The sequence below is a fragment of the Barbus barbus genome (assembly GCF_936440315.1).
Source record: "Barbus barbus genome assembly, chromosome: 34".
Taxonomy (NCBI): domain Eukaryota; kingdom Metazoa; phylum Chordata; class Actinopteri; order Cypriniformes; family Cyprinidae; genus Barbus; species Barbus barbus.
This window is the reverse complement of record NC_136762.1, coordinates 14,815,464-14,842,281: the sequence shown is the minus strand read 5'-3', so window position 1 is coordinate 14,842,281 and position 26,818 is coordinate 14,815,464. Positions and strand designations below refer to the sequence as shown.

Sequence of the window (26,818 nt, the reverse complement as noted above, 5' to 3'; positions counted from 1 at the left end):
TCTGCCACAGTTTACAAGCCAAAACATTTCTAAACAAATATATCAGAGGATTTTGATTAGAGAGGACAACAGGGGATGGATTTTTTCACTGGAGGAAGCTTAATTATGGACATCTTAACGATGGACTTATCACAAATACTTGTGAAATTATTGTGTTTCTATCAGTGTTTTTTTAACTCTCTCATTCTGACGGCACCCATTCACTGCAGAGGATCAATTGGTGAGTAAGTAATGTAATGCTATACATTTCTCCAAATATGTTCCGATAAAGAAATTTTAATTTGTGTGTGAACTACGTATTCCTGTAACTGACACATCCAAGATGTTTGATGCAAAACGTGACATTTTTAGGCTAAATATGTTCTGAACAGATTTGCGAAAACCAAAAGTGTTACAACTATCCCTGCACTCCTGAAGCATAAAGTATTATGGTTTTCCCATATGTGAAACAAACACCGACACTATGCACACAGGCTTATAGGGGGCTGAATCTTTTCCTTCCCAGTGGTTCCTAAAAGTGTGGTGCACATGAAAGAGCTTAGCTTGATGTTATATAAACAACAAGGGCTAAGGGTGGTCTGCGCACACCTGGAGGGGCCTGGACCTTTGAGGAGAGAGTACAGGAATCATGTTCTAACATTAATAAGCTCAGAGTGGAAAATATGAAGGAGGCATCTGAGGAGAGAGTATACAGGGCTGGATCAGAGAGAGCCTGATGTGAGGGAGGAATGCTTGACGTCATTCGGAGTGGCCTCCAGCTACTTGATTATTAACAGCTGACAGCCACCCTCTGCATGCTCTTTAGTGTCATATACTGAACTAAACCGAATGCAGAGTGCCCGGAATGTGAATATTTAATATTTATTTTCTATTATTTCTGTTTTAATATCATGGGAATGGACAGAAATAATAAAGCTTTGTCAAAATAAAGAACTCCAGATTTTATATTTATATTTAAATAACTCTTAATATGTTTGTGTTTTCAAAATTTATAAAACCGCAATACTGATTTCCTGTTATAGCCTAAATAAAACTAGAACTTTTATTCAGTAGCTTAAGAACTTTTAAAGGATGGTTCATGAAAAAAAAAAAGAAAAGAAAATTCTGTCCTCATTCACTCACCCTCATTTCATTCCAAACTTTCCTCTGTTCAGCACCAAAATGTTTTAGTGGTTGCTTGAATGAATGAGAACTGGAATGGCGTGCTCAAACCTCAGAAGTGTGCAAAAGCACAATAAAAATTATTCTAAAAATACTACAATAGTACATATGACTCATGCGCTACATTCCAAGTGTTTTGAATCTTTCCTGCCAGTGAGCTGTTAATTTTCATTGACCAGAAGTGAATCTTTGCCTCAAATGTGAATTTCAAAGCTGCTGAGTATTGGTTAACCGGTTTCTTCATGACTACATCTACCACATGAATTTGAGTTTATGTGCTTAAGACGGACCCCTGGTGAAAACAACAACAACAGTAGAAACCATTGCAGATTTTGTAATGGTTTTACTGGTTAGGATGAGAATTGTACTGGTTTTAATGGAAATGGGCTGGTAGGCCTAATTGGCCGTCTTCTATAAAACCACTAAATCCCAATGGAATATGTCTCAAAACACACTACAGAAAAGCATTTTAATGGTTAAAAGTTTGTAATGCTAATGGTTTGTAATGTTTGTAATGGTATTTATAATGGAAATGGAAAATTGTTTTTTTTTTTTTTTTCTGTGATGGTTTCTGTTGTTTTTTTTTTTTTTTTTTTTTTTTCCCAGCAGGAACGTTGTAGTCCATAACATCTTGTTAGCAACTCACGTTTTTAAAGTACACACGGATTTCAAAATGTAGGTATGCGGTATGAAATACATGTTGTAAACGAGTTTGAACGTTTATTTTACCCATAAATCTAAAACCTCTTTGTTAAAAAAAAAATATATAATTATAATCAAAAAATAATATTTTAACTGATCAGCTTTATATGCTTTATTTTTTTAAACCATTTTATCTTTGTGCTATGTTATTTTTATTTTTTTGCTATTCAATATTCATTTAATACATGATTTGTAACTGGACTTTAAATGTGTTGAGTGTTTTCCCGTCAGCCCGCGCGGCGAGCGGAAGTCAAGCAGCACAACGCCTCTGCAGTCTGCAGTGAACATCCAAGTCTAAAATGGCAGGAGCAGAGGGAGACGATTCGCTTTATCCCATCGCGGTTTTAATCGATGAATTGAGAAATGAAGACGTTCAGGTAGACATCAGTCTAAGAGAATCCGAGTTTGAGTCATATGTATAAAACAAATTCGTGTTTTATTAGCATCCTCCAGCACTGCCCGCTAACTGTTCAAGCGATTCATTTACAAAATAAACATCATTTTCTTCTCATTACTTTTTCCTCAATATTCTCTCATGTAGCTGTTTCCAGAAAATAATCAATTTGTATTATGGTTTTCTAGATGTCTATTTGATCCATAACATAAAGATAGAAGTTAGATCCGGGCATTATACGCTTGAAATTGACCGGTTTATTCTCAACATTTGTCTTTGTGGCATTTTTGGGCTGTTAAAATGTGTACGTTAGGATGCTAGTCATTTTGTCATTACCCAGGTCAGTGTTTCTTGATCCTGGCTCTGCAGTTTGATGTGAATGAATATATAGCGCTTTATTGTGTATTGTACACCCAAATCGCTTTACAATCATGTGGGGTGGGGGGGTCTCTCTCCTCAACCTCTACCAGTGTGCAGCATCCACTTGGATGATGTAACAACAGCGCCAGTGCGCTCACCAGATACAGGTGGAGAGGAGAGAGTGATGGAGCCAATCCAGTGGATGGGGATTATTGAGAGGCCATGATTGACAAGGGCCAGTGGAGGGAATTTGGCCAGGACAGGTTACACCCCTACTCCATGGGATTTTTAGTGACCACAGAGAGTCAGGACCTCAGTTTAACGTCTCATCCGAAAGACGGTGCTCTTTTGACAATATAGTGTCCCCGTCACTATACATTAGGACCCACACAGACCACAGGGTGAGCACCCCCTGTTGGCCTCACTAACACCTCTACCAACAGCAACCTAGTTTTCCCAGGAGGTCTCCCATCCAGGTACTGACCAGGCTCAACCCTGCTTAGCTTCAGTGGGCAACCGGTCTTTGGCTGCAGAGTGATATGGCTGTGGCTATTATGTCTTTACCTGACACACCCAGGTCAAGTCTTGAAGCCTTTACTAATGATGTGTGTTAAATTAATGAGAGGTACTAAACTGTCCGCCAGTAACATGGATGAGAGCCACTGACCTGGATTTTTATGCATGATGTGATGAAACATAGCAGTAAGTGTTAAGACAGGGGGGTTACATAATTTGTGACTTGATGTTCTGTGCACATCCTCAGTTGCGGTTGAACAGTATTAAGAAGTTGTCCACTATTGCTCTGGCACTGGGTGTGGAAAGAACACGGACTGAACTACTGCCATTCCTTACTGGTAAGAAATCCCAGTATCTGTATTTCGGAAACAAATGAACTGTTAGATGGATCTTCACTTTTGTTTGTTATTCATGGCTCATCAGTGCTATTTTTTATTTTTTTTGTACTAGTAGGGCTAGTAGTTCAGATATTTACTTGGCCTGTCAATTAATTTTCATTGTAATATATTAAAACATTTATGTAGTGCCTTTTTTGTTGTATAGAAATATGCTTATATGTTTTATTAAATTATTTTATATGTATTTTAGCAAATTTATTGGGTTTTAATTAAAGTTGCGATATAATGAAATTAGCAACAGATGCTTTCTTCTGTAATGAGATGTACTTCTGAATGAAACTGATTATTGAAAAAGAAAAAAATGTAGGGCAGGTCTTTATTCAATCCACTGATTGATGATTGTTGATTGTATTGTATGTGAATGCAAGTTTGCAATTGATTGTAAGACCTAGTCAGGGTTTAAATGATCCCTCATATGTCACCAGAGTCTGTCATTTCATCAGAAGATCAAGACATTTTGATTAATTTACAAGGCCAGAAATATTATGCATAAATCTTTCACTATAAGATCAATAACATGCATTTGGAAAATAGTGTGAATGAATTATGCAGCTGCAATGCGTAAACGCATTGAGCCCTATGAATCATAACGAGTTCTCTCTTGGTTCACATGCAATCCTTTGGTATGTTAATTAGGCTTTATGTATAAAACTATCTTCATGTCCAAAAATTATTCGAACAACTATGAAATATGTGGGAAGAGAAAATAGATTTTTTTGAATTGTCATGTTGTTTATTGCCCTTTTGTTGTTCTTTCAAAGATCTTGGTCTGTTACACTTGCTTTTGGTTTGTATTACTTACCTAAATATCAATTGGCTAACTGACATCCCTTCATCTGCAGATACCATATATGATGAGGATGAAGTTCTCCTTGCCTTGGCTGAGCAGCTTGGGAGCTTCACTGTACTGGTTGGAGGCCCAGAGTTTGTGCACTGTCTCTTGGTAAGTCACTGAAGGCGAGGTATTTGGTTACTTAATTAAAAATGACCAGATCAGGTATTAGCCATAAGTTTAGACAACTCTACATGTTTTCATCTTGCACTTCTTCTCCTCAGCCTCCCCTGGAGAGTTTGGCCACAGTGGAGGAAACTGTTGTGCGGGACAAGGCTGTGGACTCTCTGCGAAAAATCTCTCAGGAACATTCCCCCGTCGACCTAGAGGTGCATTTTGTACCACTTGTGAAGCGTTTAGCCAGCGGGGACTGGTTCACCTCCCGAACGTCTGCATGCGGACTGTTCAGCGTCTGCTACCCACGTGTGTCCAGTACGGTTAAAGCGGAAATCCGTCAGTAAGTTCAAATGATGCCTTGATTTTATGACGTGCATTTTTGAAATCACCTTGATCACAGCGTTCATGTTCAGTATGTAATGTTATGGTTGTCTTCACAGGCACTTCCGTACACTTTGCTCAGACGACACTCCCATGGTGCGTCGAGCTGCCGCCTCTAAGCTGGGCGAGTTTGCGAAGGTTCTGGAGCTGGACTATGTTAAGAGTGACATCATTCCTCTCTTTACAGCACTAGCATCTGATGAGCAGGTACACTGGTACACATTCGCATATAGAAATACTGTTTATTTGGGCTATTAGTTGGTCAGTGACATGCAGCTTGGTTTGTTTTGCTTGTGTGTTGTGTTTTTTTATCTGGGGTTTCAAAAGAGAAGTTTCCCTGCGGTTTTACCAACAAAATAAAAGCTCTGTGGTTTAACCTTTGAGAGCAAAAAAAACAACAACCATAAATATCAGTATTGTAGTTATTCTGTTATAGTATATCATATTAATCTTTATAATAATAATTATATATGATTTATTATTATTAATGTATACATTAATATAATTTAAGTATAGTAGTATTGTATTGATATTTCTTTGATTCAGTTTTTTACTTTATTAAAAATAGCTGGTGAAGCTGATGTGCTAATCTTTTTAAGTACAACAACAAAAAATACCTTTTATATTTAGTAATAATCAATATTAATAATAGTAATTACTATTAGATGTTATCTTATTTTTTTTTTTTTATTTGCACATCCAGTTTTATGGCTGGCAAAAAATTGTGGCTGGTGAATTTTCTTAAGTGACCAGCCATTGGCAGGTCTGACAAAAAATGTTTTTTTTTTAAAGAATTGATATTTCATGATCTTTGTACTTAAATTTAAAATGATGATAATAAATGTCATTAAACATGATGCAAATATACAAAAAAGATGCTGGAATATATATATATATATATATATATATATATATATATTAATATATATATATATATATATATATATATATATATATATATATATATTTTTTTTTTTTTTTATTATATTTTTTTTCCTTTGATGGTTACACTACATATCATTTTTAGAGTCATTCTATTTGAGCATTTCTTAAAGTATAGAAATGGTTTTTTGAAACCAACATGAATATAAAAATTACATTTCTAAGAACTTGGAACATATATTTAGAACTTTATATTAAGGTTTTTATTTTCGTGGGTGCTCTTATTTGTCATATATCCAGGCATTTTCTTTTCTCTGCAGGACTCTGTGCGTCTCTTGGCGGTAGAAGCTGGCGTCAGCATTGCTACTCTGCTGCCACAGGAAGACTTGGAGGCTCTGGTCATGCCCACTTTACGTCAGGCCGCCGAGGACAAGTCCTGGAGGGTGCGCTACATGGTGGCAGACAAGTTCTCTGAAGTGGGTACTTATGAAACGCATATTTGGCCGTTATCCACGTCGCTTCAGAGACTCTGAAACAACTCTGGTTGTTTTTCTGTTTCTGTAAAGTTGCAAAAAGCAGTTGGCCCAGAGATCACCAAGACCGATCTGGTCCCGGCGTTCCAGAACTTGTTGAAAGACTGCGAGGCAGAGGTCCGGGCTGCTGCTGCCAACAAAGTGAAAGGTGAGGTGTCCCACTGCCAGCTTCCTAAAATCTGATGTCTCTATGAAAAGAGCCACACAACAGCACCCTTATCCCATGGCCTGTTTATCTCTGCAGTTTTCTGTGAAAATTTGCCTGAAGACAGCAGGGAGACCATCATCATGACTCATATTCTGCCATGCGTCAAGGTACACATTTTAATCTCGCCCACTTGTTTATGAAATTGCTTGTGGCTGAACAGTTATGCTGCACGGTGCCAGCCAAGTTCTCAGGAGGGGGTACTTAGAAAACTCAAGCTTGTTTTTTGATAATGTGATATCATATCTGGGAAGGTATCCAGGTTGTCTCCGCAAGAGATCTTGCTGTAGGTCTGGTTGTTTTTGTTATTTTGGGGGTGTTTACATTTTCAACATAAACAAGTGGTAGCTTTATGACAAATAATTGTTTCATACACATGCAATAATTTAGCTCATACATCAAACATGCATAAATATATGCAGACTGCGGTTTACGCCTCGTCTGTACAGATTATCAGAGTTTACTCATCTTTAGGACATTATCAGCAGGTAAGTTCATTCGGCTTGTTGTTGAACTGTCTGTCCTTTCTGAGGTGATGGGCAGCAGGGGTCACTGTTGTTATCTGTTACGCCCATAAGTGATCCTGTGTCAGCTGTCTGTTTCTAGGATTAGACTTCTATTATTTTTATTTCCTGGTGTATGCCTGTGACTGACTGAATCATAATGCTAGAGGAAGTGAAATGGCATTTGGAAATGGCATTGATTATCAAATCGAATCTAAGAAATTTGCTGTTTTTTTTTCTTTTTTTTTTTTCTTAACAAATTCAGCTTTATAGATTTATTTTAACTCATGATTCATTTTTAACCTTTTGAAATTGTTAAAAAATATTCATATGATTTAAAATGATATCATCTCATATAATCATGCCAAAATACTGTCAAACTCTGGTGCTTTGATATTAGGCACAAAAATAAATAAATAAAAAGACCAACGAACAAAATTTTTGCACCGTTTAAAGAAGATTCCATGTTAATTTATTAAGATTTCCCTGTATTAACTGGTGATTTAGCTGATTGCTGTGGTATGTTTTATAGGGGTGGGAATCTTCAGGCACTTCACGATCCGATTCCAAAACGATTCTTGATCTACATTTTTTCCCCCAATTAATTCTTCTGCTGTGCAAATACATCTTTATAACTTTACATTTTAACCAAAATTGCAGTTTCTATGCTTTTTGTTTATAGTTGGAATCTCTGTGTGTCAGTACTGCCATCTTAAAAGTAGGGGTGTGAATCTTGGTTTCACAATACGATTACGATTATCATTATCAACTCAATATCACTATGCGTCACATTCTCAGTTTTCAATATTACTGCACATGGCTACATTTTCATATAAATTTTCAATCAAATTTATTTTGTGCAAAATTTACTTTATTTTTTATTATATAAGCAGGCTACTTTTTAAAACAATTACTTATTTAAAATAAGTGTTCCTTAAGTATCCGAACGTTTACAGACAATAGTTATGGGTTTTTCTTTTTTTCCTCAGCATTATTGCCGTTTGACAGCGGCAGCTTTAACAGGCTGCATTCAGACTAATGCACAGATCTATTTCGATATATCAGATGTTTTGTCCTGCTTTGAAAACATAACTGACTGTGTGTTCATCAATTTCGTACAAAAGTATTCGAAAATGCAAGCGCATTTAACCGCAGCCACAATCGAGCTTCAACAAACAAACACAAAGCGCACGAGAAAGTCTGTCAGTGCGCGAGTTTCGTGCATCTAATATTACTGCATTCCAAATGGTATAAATGAAAGCATATCTAAAGTAAAACACGGCAGGTGGAAGCACACACTGTCAAGCAATTTGCACGTGTCTCACAGCGCAAATTCTGGGCAATGAAGCCCACCGCATCTCTAGCGCGCACGTGGCATATGCGAAAAAAAGAGCTCAGAATCGTTGAAGAGAGAATCGCGATGCATCGGAGAATCGTTTTTTTCCGATGTTTTATAAGGCTGTAGTTCAGTTGATTTGTGAATTGAATCAGTCGGTTCTTCAAAAGAATAATTCACCTGCGATACCTGCTTAACACATGGTGTAATATAATGTTTGGTCTTTAACTTTCTATTTATAGTCATTATTTTATGGAAGTGGGATTTTAGAGTAGAGGACTGTTCAGGACAAGCCTCTCTTTTACTAATCTAGACAAAGAACAGTGGAGCCTTTCGGCTTGAGCTTCACAAGGCATTTTTTGTTCATGAGTGGCCTGAGAGTCTCATGACCTGATGTTTGATATCTGTTAAGAAGCTTATGTAAGCGGATCATTCCTCACAGATACAAACAGCTTTCTGCTTACTTTGTCAGCAGATGTGATCGGCAATTAGCCTATACATACAAGCTGTTCGCCGAAACATCAGATCAAAGATAACGCAGGATTTCAGACCTTCTGCAGCATTTTACAATCAAATAAATGTCCAGGTTTTCAGGCTCAAATGGATCTCGCCTCCTCCCTCGCTGTGATGCTGTCTTTCTTCAGAGACCCCAGTAATGGGGATGAGATGTTTAGACACCTAATGAATCAGTTTAGGGAGTCAAAACATTTCCAGATACAGTTCAGTTTTTTCAGAAATGGCGTAGGTGAGCAGTTTAGGTGGCTTGTTGCTTCATAGTTTTTAAAGTAGACAGAATTACTTATTAAATATACCATACCATATTAAAGGGATAGTTCACCCAAAAATTTAAATTGTCATCACCCTCATGTCGTTCCAAACCCGCAAGACCTTCGTTCATCTTCAGAACAGAAATTAAGATATTTTTTATGAAATCTGAGAAAAGAATTGTTGGATAAAGTGCGTATTTTTGTTTTCTTTGCACACAAAAAAGATTCTTGAAGCTTCGTAAAATTACGATTGAACCACTAATGTCACATGGACTATGTTATCGATGTCCTTACTGCTTTCTGACCCTCCATAGAAAGCAATGCAACTGAAATGTTCCCGGGCCCAGAAACGCAGTAAGGACATCGATAACATAGTCCATGTGACATTAGTGGTTCAATCGTAATTTTACGAAGCTGCAAGAATCTTTTTGTGCGCAAAGAAAACAAAAATACGGACTTTATCCAACAATTATTTTCCTCCAAATCACGTCTTATTAATTGATTATTATTACCATTGTTGCTATTAAAAATACTTTATAATGAGATAAAATAAATATCTTGTTATTGTTAGGAATAATAACTTTATTATTATTGTCTAATAATTATTATTTGGCCGCTAATAGTAGTAATAATAATACAAATTTTTTATGGATGTTGTTAATAATAATAATAAACAAATTGTTAATAATGTTAATACTGACAGTAAATATTGTCCTGTTACTGTTGTTGTTTTAGTTGCTGCTAAAAATAACAATTGTGAATAATAATGATAATACTAACTATAAATATTATCTTATCATTTTTTGCTATTAATAGTATAATGTTCAACAATAAAAGAAATATCTCTGTTAGGAATCATAATAATTTTATTATCTTGTTGATGATAATATTATTGTTATCTGGTTGTTAATGATGATAAAATCAAATTGTTATTGATAAAACTGACAATAAATATCATCTTGTTATTGTTGCTGCTAAAAATAACAATGAATAAAATATTTATTTAAACATTTGTTGTTTTAGTATATTTGATTTATTTTCCTTCCCTATCCTGCAATCACTTTGTCTCTGATTACAGCTACTTGTAGAAAAATAGCTTGATTTCAAAGCTCTCAAGCCTCCTTCTCTTCCTTTAACAGGAGCTGGTGTCTGACACAAACCAGCATGTGAAGTCTGCCTTGGCTTCTGTCATCATGGGTCTCTCTACCATCTTGGGCAAGGACAACACCGTAGAACATCTGTTGCCGCTTTTCCTGGCCCAACTGAAGGACGAGGTAACCCACCTGGACCTCGGCCCAGTCTCTCATCTGTCTTGTCTCTATTTCTCGTGTGCTCAAAGATCCTTCTGATTGTACTAGAGCAGAGACACCGCTGTTCATTTTCCAGGTCTGATAGGTCACCTTGTGTTGAGCTTAAGGGCTCTTTGCTAAATTGTCCTCTCTAAAGTCCTTGATTGATGTTCCTTTGATTGGGCTCTTGTCCATGACCACTCTCTGAGTTGTATTAGCTTTTCGATTGTAGTAATAAACTCCTGTCTGTTTTTAAATGAAGTTGAACTTTGGCCTCAGCTTTCAGCAAGACCATACCAAACCGAAACCCATCCAAACTCTTTCCTCCAGTGTTTGTGTTCCCTTCTGTTTTATTGGACTCCTCTCAATTGTCAAACACACCATCTGAAAATGTTAAGAGCTGGATTCTGTGAATTCTGTCCTGAAGTGTATTTCCATTGGCTGCTTATCCGTCCGGCTCTGTTTGACTAACAAACTTTGTTGTTTGGACTTTAGTCAGTCATCGCCAAAGTGCACTTGCTCAAGCAAGTCATCAAATATTTGGAAGCATGTATGCGTGCGCTGTGACAATATCACATGAGTGTGGCATCCTCCTGGAGCCATTTAAGGGAAATATAAAAGACCTTTTGTCTTCAGTAAAATTCATACTTAGGAGAAATTATAGGGACTTTAAAGCCATAAAATCATTGATCATATTTACTTTATTTAATACACATTTAATATGCTGTTCGTTTTCTGCAAGTTTCATTGGTGTTGAAACTTGTTATTGTTATTCCTTATGTTAAAGGGTTAGTTCACCCAAAAATTCAGGAAAAAAAATTCTGTCAATAATTACTCACCTTCATGTCGTTTCAAACCCGTAAGACCTTTAGTCATCTTCGGAACACAAATTAAGATATTTTTGATGAAATCCGAGAGATTTCTGATCCTCCATAGACAGCAAAGCAACTGAAATTTTCAAGGCCCAGAAAGATAGTAAAGACAGCAGTAGTTCAACTGTAATTTTATGAAGCTACGAAAATAGACTGACACGGAAGAGAAGAAATTGTTGAATGAAGTTATTATTTTTGTTTTCTTTGCACGCAAAAAATATTCTCGTTGCTTCATAAAATTAAGATTGAACCACTGATGTCACATAGAGTATTTTAACGATGTCCTAACTACCTTTCTGGACCTTGAACATGTCAGTTGCGTTGCTGTCTATGGAGGGTCAGAACGCTTTCGGATGTCATCAAAAATATCTTAATTTGTGTTCTGAAGATGAACAAAGGTCTTACGGGTTTGGAACGACATGAGGGTGAGTAATTAATTACAGAATTTTCATTTTTGGGTGAACTAACCCTTTAAAACACAATATATAATATAGTTTATATATTACTTTATATCAAAATATTTTATTTTCCTTTAGTGTCCTGGTGTCCATCTGATTAAAAAAAAAAGTATTTAAGAATATAAAAGCTTTTTTAATATAATTTTTTTCATATTTTCCTGTAGTGTCCTGAGGTGCGTCTGAACATCATCTCTAATCTGGACTGTGTGAATGAGGTGATCGGGATTCGGCAGCTCTCTCAGTCTTTGCTGCCAGCTATTGTAGAGCTGGCTGAAGATGCCAAGTGGAGGGTTCGACTGGCCATCATTGAGTACATGCCTTTGCTGGCTGGCCAACTGGTGAGTCTACGCCCCACTCGAGATCGATTAGTTGTATCTGGGCAGAAAAGGATACTCACCCTCATGTTGTTCCAAACAGTTTCCTTCTTCTGTTGAACACAAAAGATATTTTGAAGAATGTCAGTAACCAAGCAGTTGATGATAGCCATTGACTTCTGTAGGGCTGCAACAACTAATCGATAAAATCATCGACAACTATTCTCATTATCGATTAATCGGGTCTGCCCACAGTGCACGTCCAACTTCAGCTGGTTGCTCAAATTACAGCACTCAATAATGCATTTCTATGGACAAAATGCATCTAAAAATAGTGGAGGAATCAGAATGAGATTCTGCCGATGTAGTATGTGATCCAAGCTGCCCAAAACATGAGAATTCTTTATTTTAAGCTTTAAGTTAATGCATTAGCGTAATGGCTTGCCCTGCAGGCGCTTTGAGAGATGCGCATGCATCCTCACAGCAAAAAAACTTTGTTTACGGTCATATCCTTATCTAAAAATGTCACAACTTCACATGAGCATTTCCATTTTTGCATAAAGGTCCGTCCTATAAGTCTGTGTTAAGTTTAAAATACAAAATGAGCGCTGGCGCGTGTACGCACAGACGGAACGGAGTAGAGAGGGAGACATCCATTGTGCTGAAATATGTTGTTGAAAGTTAATTTAAGGTTTAAAAGTCAACATGCAGTGCAAATATTTTATGAGAGTAGGAACTTTAAAAGGATAACAGCAGGTAATTGTCTGAATATAAATATGAGACTCCATAACCGCCTTTTACAGGATAAAGAAATGACAGTAAGACGTGACTGTGATCAAAGTGAACGTGTTCCTGCAGAGTTTGTTTTTGTTCATCTTTATTATTTTAATTTTTAATAGAGATTTAAACTATATTCACTATTTACAATGCTTAACACATTTATGTAAGGTTTTTAACAAATTATGTAAGGTTTGTGCCACTGCTGCTCTAAACTAACAGTATTGGTGATTACCAAAATCATGTTTTTGCTTTCTGTATTGGTTAGTCCTCTAATATGCGTAAGCTCTTTAATAACAGTAGTAGGCTATTTTTAATGCTATAATAGAATTTTTACTGTTATCTATTAAGGAAAACCAGAGCACTTTATAGTGTTTTTTTCTTCAGATACCTAATTACAGTCAAAAAGTACATAAACAATGCAAGCTGTTATGAGGCCATTTTTGTTATGTGAATAAATACTAATTAGTTGTTTCTGTTTGTAATTTGCCCAATAAATGACAATAGCACTTTTAGATTTCATTTTTTTTTTTGACAGATTACTAAAATGTGTTTTCTCTTCATGACAGGTGGTCTAATAAATTAAGCACTGTATGTTTTCATAGCATTCAGTTGGCGCGTTTGTTTGAAGGACATTGGGCAGAATGTGGAATAGTGGGTTTTTTGTCAATAATATATATATATATCAAAATAATCATTAGTTGCAGCCCTAGACTTCTGTAGTATTTTTTTTTTTCATACTATGGAAGTCCGCGGCTACCGTCAGCTGTTTGATTACCAACGTTCTTTAAAATATCTTCTTTAGTGTTTAATAGAAGAAAGAAACTCATACAGGTTACGAACAACTTGAGGTTGAGTAAATGACAGAATTTTCATTTTTGAGTGAACTACTAACTGTATTCTGACTTTATTTCTAGGGAGTGGAGTTCTTCGATGAGAAGTTGAATTCCCTGTGCATGGCATGGCTCATTGATCACGGTAGGTTTTCTGAGTCTGACGATTCTCCTGAGTGCCATAAGAAAAAAAAGATGTATTGAGTTACTGGCAACAATGAACATTTGAAGATAGCACAGCGAAGACATGCAGCAGTTGCCTCAGCCTCTCTCCTGTCCTACTCCTTCCCCTAAAGGAGAAAGAGAGACATGCATTCATCTCTAGAAGTTTCTGTTATCAGCCAATGATACGATTCTAGCACTCTCTCCTTCTCTACGTCTCTCTTGCTTTCTTCGCCCTTCTCTCAATTTGACCTCCGTGTCATTCTCTCTTTGTTATTTAGAAGTAGAAAAGTGAACGGAGAACATTTAACAAGGTAAATATTAGTGCTGTCAACCAATTAATCGGATACAAAATAAAAGTTTTTGTTTGCATAATGTGTTCTGTGTATATTTATGTCTATATAAATACACGCACGCACACCATATGCATTTTGGAATGTCTGTTTATATTAATATAATTTATATTATAAATATATTTAATATATAAACAAAATATTTTTCTGAAATATACATGCATGTGTGTGTATTTATATATACATAATAAATATACACAGCACACATACATATATTATGTAAACAAAAACTTTTATTTTGGATGCGATTAATCACGATTAATCGCTTGACAGCACTAGAAATATCTAAATTCACATCCAAATCCAAGTACAGTCTCCAAATACTCTAGTCGTAGACTGCATATTATCAAGAGTACTTTTTTATATGATAATTAAAATTAGATTACATGTACACTACTCTTCTACGGTTTGGTGACAGTAAGATTAAAAAATACTCCTTTAATTCTCCTTTTATACAGCAAGGGTGCATCAAAAAAAGGAACAGGACATTAATAATCTAATCTCAATTTTTTTTTTTTGTGTACTTTCTATTCATCAAAGAATTCTGCAAAATAGCACTAAATCCATATATTTGAATGATTTCTTTAAGATCACTAAAGACTGGAGTAATAGCTGCTGATAATTCAAAATTTTCCATCATAATATCTAATATCCAGCTTCGGACAGGCGCCACTTTTTCAGAACAGATAAGACTGTTAAATTGGCTGCTGATCTTGTTTTGATTGGCGTGTCAGTGGTAATGAATGTTTCAGATTGATGAGCCTCTTAGTAATTCATAAATTTAATGGTTGTCAGAATGGTTATGATCTCACTTTGAACCATGCGCTGAGTGGATCCAGCTGTTGAGGTGGTTTGCACGGTGTTTTTCAGCGAGGACCTCGACCGTGTGCACACACATACACGCACAATTTCACTCTGACACAGTTATAGACAAAGGGCCAGATGGGTTACATCACTGGAATGTTCTTGTATATCCTGTGCTGCTGGGCCAGTGCTGTCCTCTTACATAAGAGCTCAGAGCTGGAGTTCACATTTACATTCTGTGTAAATGTGAACTCTTCTTTCTGACAAATACACACCGGTACAACTGCAAGAGTTACACAGTGGCAAATGGATTCTCATTTTAAGTGTGTTTTATAATCTCCATTTAAAGCTTGACCTACTTCATGAAACTGCTCATCACATTTTGGCTGATGTGCAGCATTTAATGTTTTTCATAAGCTCTGTAAGGACTATGGATACGGTTTTGTCTTGAATTTTAAACTATAAATAGGATTGTCTCAGGCAAATTCCTCGTCTTTTGATAAAGGGGGTTATGTCATCGTTAGACGGATTTCAAAAGAGCCACCCATCTGATGTTTAGCAGATTTGTGATGCACAATTTCACAGGATGTTTGTAGATATTTACTCTCTCCAGAATGAAGGTTAAAATGGCTTGATTGTGATCTCTATTTGAGTTATTGTGAAGTCAGGTGGAATGTAATCTGTGGAAGTAATGCTGAGCACCAAAACAATGTTGATTAACCCTGCTTGGGTCCAACTGTCGTGCCAGATAATCTGATCAAACAAACCGAAAGCTGAAACTAGCAAGGTAAATATTACAAAAACAAGTGCATTATTCACATTAATTATCTTTTTAGGAGAATCATCATCTTGAAAAAGATCATCTTTTTCCATCTAGGGACCATATAATTGAATCAGTTGTGCTGTAACATGGGATTCACGGATGATACAACATCAATTCACACAGTTTTTGTGTCCTTAAATAGACACAATATTTTCTTTATTTTATGTACTGGTGTATCTTGGTGTATGTCCAGTTTTCACAATTCTGTTAATCTACAGTAGATGAAGTCCCATCCTGTGTATGTTTAGAATGCATCTTCATGTTAGAATGTGAGTTAACATTAGTATATTTGCCTTGTTCTGCAGTGTTTGCTATCCGAGAGGCTGCCACCTGCAACCTCATGAAGCTGGTGGAGAAGTTTGGAGCAGAATGGGCCCAGAACACCATTGTGCCCAAAGTCCTTGGCATGGCCAATGATTCCAACTACCTGCACAGGATGACCACTCTCTTCTGCATCAATGTAAGTCTGGATGCCCTGGCTGGTGCCTGTTTCTTAAACCTAAATGTTGTCTCTTTAATATCTGGTGTTGCAAAATGAGAATAACTTTTTTTGGGGTGGGGATCAGGCTCTGTCTGAAGTGTGTGGCCAGGAAATCACCACCAAGCACATGTTGCCTGTAGTCCTCAAGATGTCCACTGATCAGGTGGCCAATGTGCGCTTCAATGTGGCCAGGTGCTTACAGAAGATCGGACCAGTTTTGGACAGCAGGTATCTTTAAATAATAGCTGACTGTACCCTTTTGTATCTTGAGCAAGCAAACAAACCAGCAATACTAACAATGATGTTTTCAATAGTGCTTTGCAGGCTGAGGTTAAACCAATCCTGGAGAAACTAGCTACAGACCAAGATATGGATGTGAAGTACTTTGCTCTAGAGGCTATAAGTGGTACATTTCCTTTTATCTCTTTAACCTTTGAAACATGAATCCTCTCAGAAACATTGTGATGAACTGATTTTTCACTCTCTCCATAGTTCTTGCCTTGGCTTGACTGACTTCCTCACCACATCCAGTGAAAAACTGACAACACAAGACCTGTTGCATTATATTTATTGTTCATGAATGATTAAATGTTGTGATCGTTGTGTTCTTGTTTACTCTCAAAGATATTGAATGATCAAAGGATGGACTTTCTATCAAGTTTTACCTCAAACATTGTTAGTGCAGCTAAGCTCTGCATGCAATTTACGCATAGTTCTTCGCAAACATCACCCCACGAGCCATTCCAGTGCGATCGTATCGGAATCGGTACATGCCTGCTTCAGCATGCCATTTGCTTTTCTTAGACCGGAGCTCATCCTGCCAGTAGCAGATGGTGCAAAATGCCTGTTTATTTGCTTTAGTAGATTTGCTAGCGCACAGCACATTGTTTACATGTGTTCCCTCTCTAGAGAGGGAAAAAAATCTTGTGCTCACACGGTTTAACCGCAGAGTCCTCCGTGTGCACAGGGCAGATTGTGTTCTAAGCACATGGTTAGATTTCTTTAGAAATTTGCTTTACGCAATGAAGTCACACCTTTATCATGAGCTTTTTTCCATCTAGGGACCATATAATTGAATCAGTTGTGCTGTAACACGGGATGCACATATGAAACATAAATTTACGCAGTTTTGCCTGCATTGGCTCGTTGGTCATGAATAGCCCCCTTCATATTTTCTCAAACTTGTGCCAGTGAAATATCTAGTTATAATACAATTTATCATTTTGTAAGTTTTTCAATATACATTTTTCTCTTTAAGTGGAAGGCATGTTAAAAATGTGGTCATGTCATTAAATCTTTCGGCTGGTATGGAGGAATATTGTCTTTTGTGGGACGTAATTCAGCACGTATTCATTGTTACAAACAACTTGCACCTACTGAATTCTGAGGAAACCCTTTGTTCATGCTCAATATCATGAGAACTTGTTTTGTTTTTTAACTCATTTGGGAACTTGGTGTACTTTTGGGACTTAATAAAGTCATTTGAACTACATATCCTGCAGTTGTCCTCCTTTGACGTACTCTCACAGACTAATTGTTGCATAATTCTAATTGGAACAGAGTGTGCGTCACCTGTTAGTATCGTCTCTTAAGAGTTTGTCATCCTATATGAATTTTAAAGATTAATGTGGAATCAGGTTTTTGGCCTCCTGATGAACCGTTTTCTACAGTTACCTGGCTAGTGATCTTATCGACAGCGTTGGATTGCGTGTTTTCGTCACTGAATGTGGCAGGAGCTGGTGGCGCTGCACTCTGGCACTTCTCCTGTGTATTAGATGTCTTAAGTAAAATTATTTGAAAGGCTGTTAAAAACTCTTAGGCTGGATTTGTGACCTGGGCCCGTATCCCTAAAGAATTTTTGTGCAAAAAGTGGCTCCTAGCGGCCAAATTCTAAGAAAATTCTCAGAGTCATGACGTTTTCTTAGAATTTCCCCTAAAAGTGACACGAAAATCCCAGTTAATATAAAAGCTATTCCTCAAGATTCCTAGCGCTTAAAAGGGCTCCTAAGGCGAGATCTGCTAAGAGCAGGGAAGAGGACTTTTAGTGGCTTAGGAGTAAGCAGCTGCACAAAATGGCCAACAGAGGAGGCAGGAGAGATGTCCTGCAAACACTGGATGACAGGGAATTATTGAGACGCTACAAATTGGATCGTGCAGGAATCATGTTTGTGGTGGATCTCCTTAGAGATGCAATTACTACTTCATTAAGGACAGCCCCTTGAGATAGGCCATCTTGTTTTCAATGGGGTCCATATGGGAGTGAAAGTACAAAATATGCCAGCTAGGATATTAATATGAGCAAATAAGACACAAATCATTATTTGAACAGGGTGTAATGAGCTTAAGTTTTCACATATTTTAGATTCTAATGTTAGGCTATAACCCCTACAGCTTACTATTCATTTTCCAGATATTTTCTTGAATGTGAAATATTATTTACAATTACAGTCTGCATAAGATTAGAGTGTATAATTATGTTTATTGATTTGAGGGTACATCCTTTGCTCATTATCACCAAAAGTTCATTTTCATCAAACTTGTAGGATCAACCAATCACGGCTTTTGAAATGATGACTCATACCTAGCAACGGGGTCAACCACACCTCCTCACTAAGATAGGATTTTCCATCCATTCCTTGCTCAGAGTTCACTGAAAATGTTCTGGAATCGCTTCTAAGCTAAAACTCCTGGCAAGGAATTTTTAGGTTAAGTTAGGAGCTCTCTGAGAGGATTCTCAGAATCTTTAGGGATACGGGCCCAGATCTATTTGGAACAAATTTGAACAGCTTGCATAGTATAAGTTATTACTGAGGGTAGCAAACTCCTGTATCATTTGAATTTGGACCCTTACAATTCTTGAGGCATGTTGTCATAGATCAGGCTGACTTTAGCACAATGGTTTGCATGGGTATTTAATACCGTCTCATTACCTGAATCTAAATGTGGAGACAATGGACCATTAGTGAGCTGTCTAAACCTCAAATTAATGTCATTAGCAATTACTCTTATAAATGGCCACATAGTATATTATAGCATGTAGAGTAGAACTAAAAGTGATGTGGACCTCTGTCTTGAAGAAAGTGGATGTTAAAGTCACAACTTTTCAAGCTGCGCTCTCATCAGTGTTAAGTCTGTGTACTTCCTGTGTAGCTGAGATGGGTCATTCTTGCCAATTGTTTTCAGATGTTCCTGCTGGTTTAAGCAGGATTATGCAATGGCAGCTGTGCTGAAGATGGCTAATAATCACTTTGTTTAAACATCATCTGAAATTCAAAGACTGATGGTTACTCCCAAAATTCTGTGTTTAGTTTCCAGTGTTGTTATATAATTCAAATGGTTATTTAATGGAAGCCCAAATCTACCATTTCTCCACTCTTTCTCCACTGTTCCCCGAGGTTCAGTACCTGGCACATTTTTCTCTGAGCTGACGTCATCTAAAAACATGGTCTCAACTTTCAGTACTACGCTGATGAAATTCAGATTTCAGCACCAACTGAAACATCACTTCTATCAGCTTCCTTGCTGCATCTATCTGTGGCATCAAGTACTGGTTGAGCTCTAACTTTCTGAAATTTGGCTATCGTGTGTTGATTGGTCAAAGACAAAGCCAGATTCATGAGTCAACATTCAAGTTTAAGTTCTCTTAAAAACTATATCTAGGTGTAATAGTTGACTCATCCCTCTTTTTTATATGGCACTTGTTTTTAAGATATTATTTTAATCTACATACCATTGTCTGAAACTCACCCTGACAGGCCTGATTGAACATACATGAACAAGCAAATCATGGCCTTCAAGATCACTTAAGAGTTACAAGGCATCCTGCATCAATAATGCATTAGCCTTTTAACACATTGCTTGTTTAAAGAAATGTTAAATGTATCTCTGCTTGCAGTTTTGACCATGGGTTCAAATTAACATTAAATTTGATTTCAATCAGAAGACAACAAACGATGCATCCAACCAACTCACAAAGACCAACATTCATTGACATGAGGACAACTAACCTCAGTTGCCTTGGATTGAGATTGAAATCTACAGCAATTTTAAGCTTTTACAAGAACAACTTTCTCTCTGGGAGACCTTCAGTCTTTTGTTCCTCTGGCTCTGAACATACAAATTATTCATCACTATAGCAGTTCTCATTTCATTATATTGTAACATACATTGTGTCAACATTTTAGTTAGTGCTAAACAATTAATTGAGAGATATTAGTTATTACAAAATGATCTATCATATGTCTAAACATGAAAAAACTGCTGCAGGCTTATGCAATTAAAAATGAAAAAGACACTGTGTGCCTGAGGCGTATTTACAGGTCAGCCATAACTGACCTCATTGGATCAGTTGTTTCTGTCCAGTTTAGTAGACCATTTGAATCTATGCCAATCATAATACTCCCCTGAGGATAAGATGTCTGATAACCACCTAATTATGCTGTAATAATAGGATTCTACAGCAATGGGACTATTATTGCATTAACCACATTTGTCTCAGTCATAGCTCCTCATGATTATCAAGAGTAACACAATTCCACTGCCAACCTGGCTGCCATTGTAAGACATAAGTAACAATGTGACTTGTGTTTATGCTTTATGCAAGTAGAGCAGTAACCAAAAATAGATTTTGTACCGTAATTTTACACTTCCTCATTGTTCCTGGTAATATTGAAATGGGTTGAATTCAACAGAACTGCAATGAGCAGGCAGCATGTGTGAAATGGACATTTTTCAAACTGCTGGAAAAGCCTTTTGCCCACAAAACGATCTGATTTGAGTTGGGTAAGAGAAATATTTAGTGGTTGTTGATTTCGAGAACAGTGGAAAAAAAACAACAGTTTCTCCGCTTGTGTAATTTGTGAGCATTCTTGTGTGGTGAGCTGTCTGGAAATAGGGCTCTTGCCTCATATGTGATCAGAATGAGTGAATGAGAGTGAGAAAGAAAGGTCAAGAACGTACATGGAAGTGTGAATGAGGACAAGTGAGCTCGACAGGGTCATGTGAAAATCACAGCAGAGAAGAGGAAGCTCCCTTGGAGAGTGAACTCTAAACGCTCAACTGAACAAATTAATTGAAACGGTCTAATAGTGAAACGAAAGTTTCGTAAGCAGAAATGCACATAATTAAACCCACAACCCCCTTACACACCAAAACAGCATTCATTTGTTTAATTGACTGATGTAACCTCAAATACTTTATAACTTCTATGATTTTTTGGAGTGTTTGAAAGAGGCTTTTTTTTCCCCATTACACTGCTTTTCAATCTATCTGTCTTTATATATATTTTTTTAACCATATTTAATTTTTGACAGGAATGAAACCAAGCCTAGAAGTGTTGATTCCTGTCAAAAATGTAGGGATAGAAGTAGGCTAAAATGTGTTCAATGGATTGTATTTTTGTACCGATTGTTGAAATAGGAACCCTTTAACATTTCAGGGTTTCTCAGAAGCAGAAGTCATCATCGAACTGGAGACGCCACCAAATTGATTTTTTGTGTTCCTAAAACTTCCTCTGCTAAAAAAAAAGGCCTAAATAAAACAAATCTCCATGATAGTAATTTCACGACTTTCAGAAAGAGGAAAAATAGAGAGAGATTGATAATGGTAGACAGAAGAGAGAATGATCAAATCCATCCCTCACAGCCTCATTTCCATCAACTTTTAATTTTTAAGTGAATAAACACCCAAAGTCAAGCAAAATTGACGGGAGCAGCTCCGGTGGAAGACAGTGACTGGATCCAAAACATTCAGATGATGACACACAGCTCTGCGGCTCTCTAAGTTACCGTATACACATAAAAACCATAAAAAGTAGACGCCTATGTAGGCTATAGTTAAATTCCCACCAGATAAAATAAACAGACACAAAACGCTTTGTTCAATAAATCTTTTTTAAATCTAAACAGCACATTAGCTTATGTGTGGTCAACAACCATGAAGGTAAATGCAGAATTGTAGGATGTCTAAGGAACGGTGTTCGCCAGCAGGAGGTGTGATTATGATGTATGGCAACACATTCACTAATCTGTTCTTTCTGAACTATTCATAAGAAATATTGCTATTAATACTTTTAAACGGCATATACTGATTGACCAAAAAACAAAAAAACAGCACTGTTACGAAGCTGACCAACAAGCTCCAAACTCCACACGGTGGGGTTATACAGGAACACTTCTGAGGGGACTTTGGTTTTGTACCTTTGTAAAACCTGGGTCTACATCTGTCCTGAACAATACCAGCAGAATCAAACCGAAAAACAAAATGATCTAAGACCAATTCACCTGAAAATTAAATTCTGATTTGGTCACCCTCATGTCACGCCAAACCTGCATGGGCCATTTTCACAACACTTTCATCATTCTTTTGCATTCATTTTGGTGCAGATGAAAGTCATCCATACAAGTTTGGATCGACATGAGGGAGAGTAAATCAAGACAGAATGTAAATTTCTTGATGAACTATCTTTTTAGGATCTTAACTTAAAAGAAAAAAGAAAAAGGCACACGGAACACTATCACATTAAATACAAAATTTGTTGCATTTTGAAAGCACTTTCAAAGTTTCTAATCTCTACTTTACACAAAACAATCGCCAAGTCGCGCTCTCTGCATCCTCCTTTGAGAGAGCGCTAGAGCACGTTATTGGAAAGAGATGAATTTTGTGTCTCTTATTTGAAGAAACAAGCAGAGCAGGTTCACCTCACCCATCTGCCGTCTCCTCAGCTACATTTCCTTTAGCTTGCTAGACAAAGTGCTCCAGTATATTCTCTGCCTTAAATCATGTTCTGTTACAAAGCCCCAAACCTTGTGATCAGTTTTGCGTGATGATCATTTTCTGTAGAGTATCTGATATCAGAGTTTAGTCACAGACTCGTCATTTCAAGTAGAAGAGATTTACTAAGCGCTGCTAACAAAAACAATCTCTGTTTTGTGTCGTAAATGCAATGAATTGGCCAAACTATCCAGTGTCTTGTGACTAAACATGAATGCTGATGTATTCTTTAGTGTAAAGGGGTAAATACCACCAAAATAATAATAATTGAGTTCTCTAAATCATTTAAACGCATACCAACATCGCCCATGGAGGTGATGTCACCTGACATATAAACCACTCCTTATTAATCATCACCATGTAAAGAGAGTCATGACTCATCTTTCACAGTACGCCAATTCTGAGGAACTGCGATATTAGCAAACAAAATAACACTGTTGCGGTTTAAGGAGAGTAGATTGTTATTTTTAGGGCCTTTAAGATGAGCGTGAGGAGGGAATCCAGTGAAAAAAAGATCAAATTCACAGCTTCGTCCACAAATATATGTGGTTTTGGCCGTTTAAAAGTTGAGAAACATCTGGTGATAGCAGTTTTGGGTGGTGCAGTTCCAACTTATGGCTTCATTTTTTCAGTTCCAGATGAATCAGTATATTGCTTCAATATTGCCATGTGTTTTTAACTAACATTGCACTTTTTGAGTGTGCATGACTAGTCTTTCATAATCAAAGTCAGGTGCTTTGAGTGATTTTGTTCAGTACAAAACGTGTCAATATTTAATTGTGCTGTCGAGCAGGCTCCGTATTGCAGATCTAGGCTGTCTTTGTGCTACATACGGCGCGTAGCGAGCAGCTCCTATCCTGCAGTCGTTTCGGAGGCGAGAGGAGGTGACCCCCCCGATGCAGCTGGCCCGAACGCCACGTCATCCGGCACTCTATTGTGAGAGAGCAGCAGGTGGGACCACTGGAGAACGAGGAGGGAGGTAGGGAGGAGTTTCGTGAAGTATAAAGATTACAGCTTACGTTCACCACAACCTAAACATTGAACGTACAAAACTCGACCCGTCCCTTTGACATCATCTCATCCGTCAATTCATCCATAGTGAGTCAGAAATCAAGGTAATACTGGTTATTCGAGTCTCGGCTTAATTCACCAGCACAAAACCATGCTGGGAGTCCACCGTCTCCATTTCGCTGTCCAGAAATGGGTCAGCCAACGCCAGCCCTTCGTACCCAGCCGCGCCGCCCTGTGTGGGTGAAGGCGGCTGCCCGGGATCAAGCGGATACTCGTATTGCTCCGGATATAGTGCTTCTCCTGGGGCAGAGTGGCTTAAATCACAGGCCGGGTAGGTGTAGTTCAGGGGCTCTGGCTGTTGGGGCTGCAGCTGAGCAGAGAAGCTTTGTGGCAGAGCCTGCATTTGAGCATAATGGCCCAGGTAGGGTTCATAGGTCAGGGATTCTGGGTTGGGCTCCATTAGGGGGCCAAGAGGCTGCGTGTGTGCAAACTGAGGTAAGGCCTGGGGGCTCTGCGGCTGCTGATGTGCTGGTGCTATCGAACCCTGCGGCTGAGGTGGGGCTCCGGAGTCCTGGTGGCCCATGTTTGCACAGGGAGCGTAAGGGTCCTCCACAATGTGCATCTGGTTGAAGTAGGCCTGCATTTGGGATTGTTTCTGAAGATACAGACGTTTCTGTTGCAGCCTGCAGATCAAACACAAGGGGTTTAATAGACAGATCACCGGTTTGACATCAAGGGAAAGTTTGTTTGTTTGTGTTGAAAGCCATGCCAGCTTCTGTGGCTATTTTCATGGCGAGAACAATTTATAACAAATTATATAAGGATTTTAAAATTTACTTTCGCTTAAAAACTCTAAAACTGTATTCTCTTCAAAAGAGTTAACTGAATAAAAAAAGTTCTCATAGGGTTAAAAGGTTAGTTCACCCAAAAATGAAAATTAGCGGAAGTGAGAGAAAAGTGTTATAATATTTTAAATATGGATATTCTTCTTACAAAAACACATCGATTCACTACAGGAGGCTTTTACTCACCCCCCAGAGCCGTGAGAGGCACATTTTATTATGGATGAATGTGCTTTGTTTGACTTCTTTTGGACTGTTGAAAAAACCCACCGCCATTATAAAGCTTGGAAGAACAAGGACTTTTTTTATATATAACTCCGATTGGATTCGTCTGAAAGAAGAAAGTCATACACACCTAGGATGCGTTGAGGGTGAGTAAATCATGGGCTAATTTTAATTTTTGGGTGAACTAACCCTTTAAAACCAGCACAATCTAATAAAGCATGCTTCAGAGAAAAAGGGTTTGATGTCAAGGGAAAGCAGAGTAAACCGTAGTACCTGTGTTCCTGCAGCTGCTGCTCCAGACTGCGAGGAGTTTCTTTGCAGAACATCTGGCAGCTGCTGGGGCTGTTGGCCATCAGTGTGGCTTTCTGTAGAGATACACAATGTCAAGGATTTTGAAATACACAGCTGTAGAAATCGTTCTGCACTGCAATGAACATCTTCAGAAATACTGCAACTTGTGTCCTTTTATCACTTTTATTGATAGCGATAGCAGAAAGAGGACAGAAAATGGAGAGGGATGTATAACACAAACAGACAATGTAGCGAGTCAGATTTGATCCCATTCACTAACTGCTAGAGTATTAAATATTAAATTACATTATCTGCAAATGTCAAGAAACTACTACAAAACTCACTGACAAAAAGGTATTGTGTGCGGCTGCTAGCATGGTACTATGTGGTTTCTAGGGTATTCTTAGTGGTTGGGAGGATCTTGCTATGTGGTTCTTCCACCAGGTGAGATAAAGCAGTAATAATAGTTATGTCTGTCATAAAGTATTATTACTAACCAACTCTTATAGACCATGAGGCTTTGGAAATGTGCTTTATTAGTGTACACACATCTCAGATGAGTGTTATTTAGATGATATTGATAGAAATAAAGGTGTGTCACCTGTATTCTGTGAGAGAGGTACTGCGGCTCCAGACTCTGTCTCCTTGACAACAGTGCGGGGTGTGTTCCACCTGAGAACAGAGCCATGTCGTGCTGGTGACCTCTTTCCTCCTGCACAAATCATACATGCACACAGAAAACATGTCAGCGCCTCGCTAGGCAGCCACATTGATGGCTGTGCACTCAAATGCATGAATTCATTACTCAGTTATGAAAAGGCTGAATAGCTGTCCACTGACCCAGAGGGATTCTGGGAAAAACATGACAGTCTGCTCCAGTAGCTAATCCTTACAATGCCACATGCCTCTAATGGAAGATCATTTTCACTGCTCTTTTTCTGCTATATTAGCCTAGTAAAATGAACTCGATTTAGAGCAGATTTTTTTCCTCGGACTTCATCTAGACATTGGCGCCTGTTATTGGCTACATGTTATTCCCATAAGTATTTATTCATTGATTCATACTAAATCTCTGTCTTTGGTAAATCTGCATTGGAGCATTGGACACCAGTCACCAGACTGTTACTCAACAGTGGCCACATTCAGGGGGCTTACCGGATGGACAGTAAACAACTGACAATTGGCTGCTTCTTCTCCCGTAATTACATAAGCGGGGTTTGTCTGTGTCAGTAGGGAGGTTAGAAGGGTAGAAGAGTTCAAGTGAGGGCATTCTGATACTCCCCAACCAAAAGTAACACACAGTGTTTCTTGGAGTTATGCATTTCCCAAAAATGGAGATTGAGAAGGTTTTGGTACCCAGGACATCCCAGCATGACTCCAATGAATCAAATTTTATGCATTATATAAATACATTTTACTTAACAG

At 37.8% G+C, this 26,818-nt stretch overlaps 2 protein-coding genes across 3 annotated transcripts in view; one reads left to right on the top strand and one right to left on the bottom strand.

Moving 5' to 3' along the window:
- Positions 1-2,095: 2,095 nt before the first annotated feature.
- On the top strand, positions 2,096-17,744 carry LOC306854552 (serine/threonine-protein phosphatase 2A 65 kDa regulatory subunit A beta isoform-like). 2 transcript variants are annotated; one of them, XM_079392678.1, is made up of 15 exons: positions 2,096-2,240; positions 3,381-3,471; positions 4,374-4,474; positions 4,588-4,820; positions 4,921-5,068; positions 6,064-6,219; positions 6,310-6,424; positions 6,521-6,591; positions 10,227-10,361; positions 11,871-12,044; positions 13,715-13,775; positions 16,078-16,232; positions 16,339-16,481; positions 16,568-16,659; positions 16,746-17,744. In XM_079392678.1, exons 1-15 carry the CDS (start codon positions 2,163-2,165, stop codon positions 16,760-16,762), a joined length of 1,770 nt encoding a protein of 589 aa, XP_079248804.1. In that variant the 5' UTR covers positions 2,096-2,162; the 3' UTR covers positions 16,763-17,744. The 2 variants fall into 2 exon arrangements, with proteins under 2 accessions (XP_079248804.1, XP_079248803.1); XM_079392677.1 differs by lacking the exon at positions 16,746-17,744 and having other exon boundaries at positions 2,105-2,240; positions 16,568-16,733.
- Positions 17,745-21,629: 3,885 nt separating this feature from the next.
- LOC306854551 (serine/threonine-protein kinase SIK2-like) overlaps positions 21,630-26,818 on the bottom strand; it is a 44,375-nt gene continuing 39,186 nt past the window's right edge. Inside the window, exons 13-15 of the mRNA XM_079392676.1 lie at positions 25,995-26,105; positions 25,376-25,467; positions 21,630-24,718 (exon numbers count right to left, since the gene is read on the bottom strand). Of these exons, the coding sequence (XP_079248802.1) occupies positions 24,166-24,718; positions 25,376-25,467; positions 25,995-26,105 (756 nt within the window). The 3' untranslated portion in view covers positions 21,630-24,165. The remainder of the gene's footprint in view (positions 24,719-25,375; positions 25,468-25,994; positions 26,106-26,818) is intronic.

What these genes read in the sequence shown, in the direction of transcription:
- LOC306854552 (XM_079392677.1), top strand. Translation starts at nt 2,163, where the DNA reads ATGGCAGGAGCAGAGGGAGACGATTCGCTTTATCCCATCGCGGTTTTA. An exon ending in TGGCAGACAAGTTCTCTGAA is followed by an intron (nt 6,220 to 6,309) that starts GTGGGTACTTAT and finishes GTTTCTGTAAAG; the next exon opens with TTGCAAAAAGCAGTTGGCCC. An exon ending in TGGCCCAACTGAAGGACGAG is followed by an intron (nt 10,362 to 11,870) that starts GTAACCCACCTG and finishes ATTTTCCTGTAG; the next exon opens with TGTCCTGAGGTGCGTCTGAA.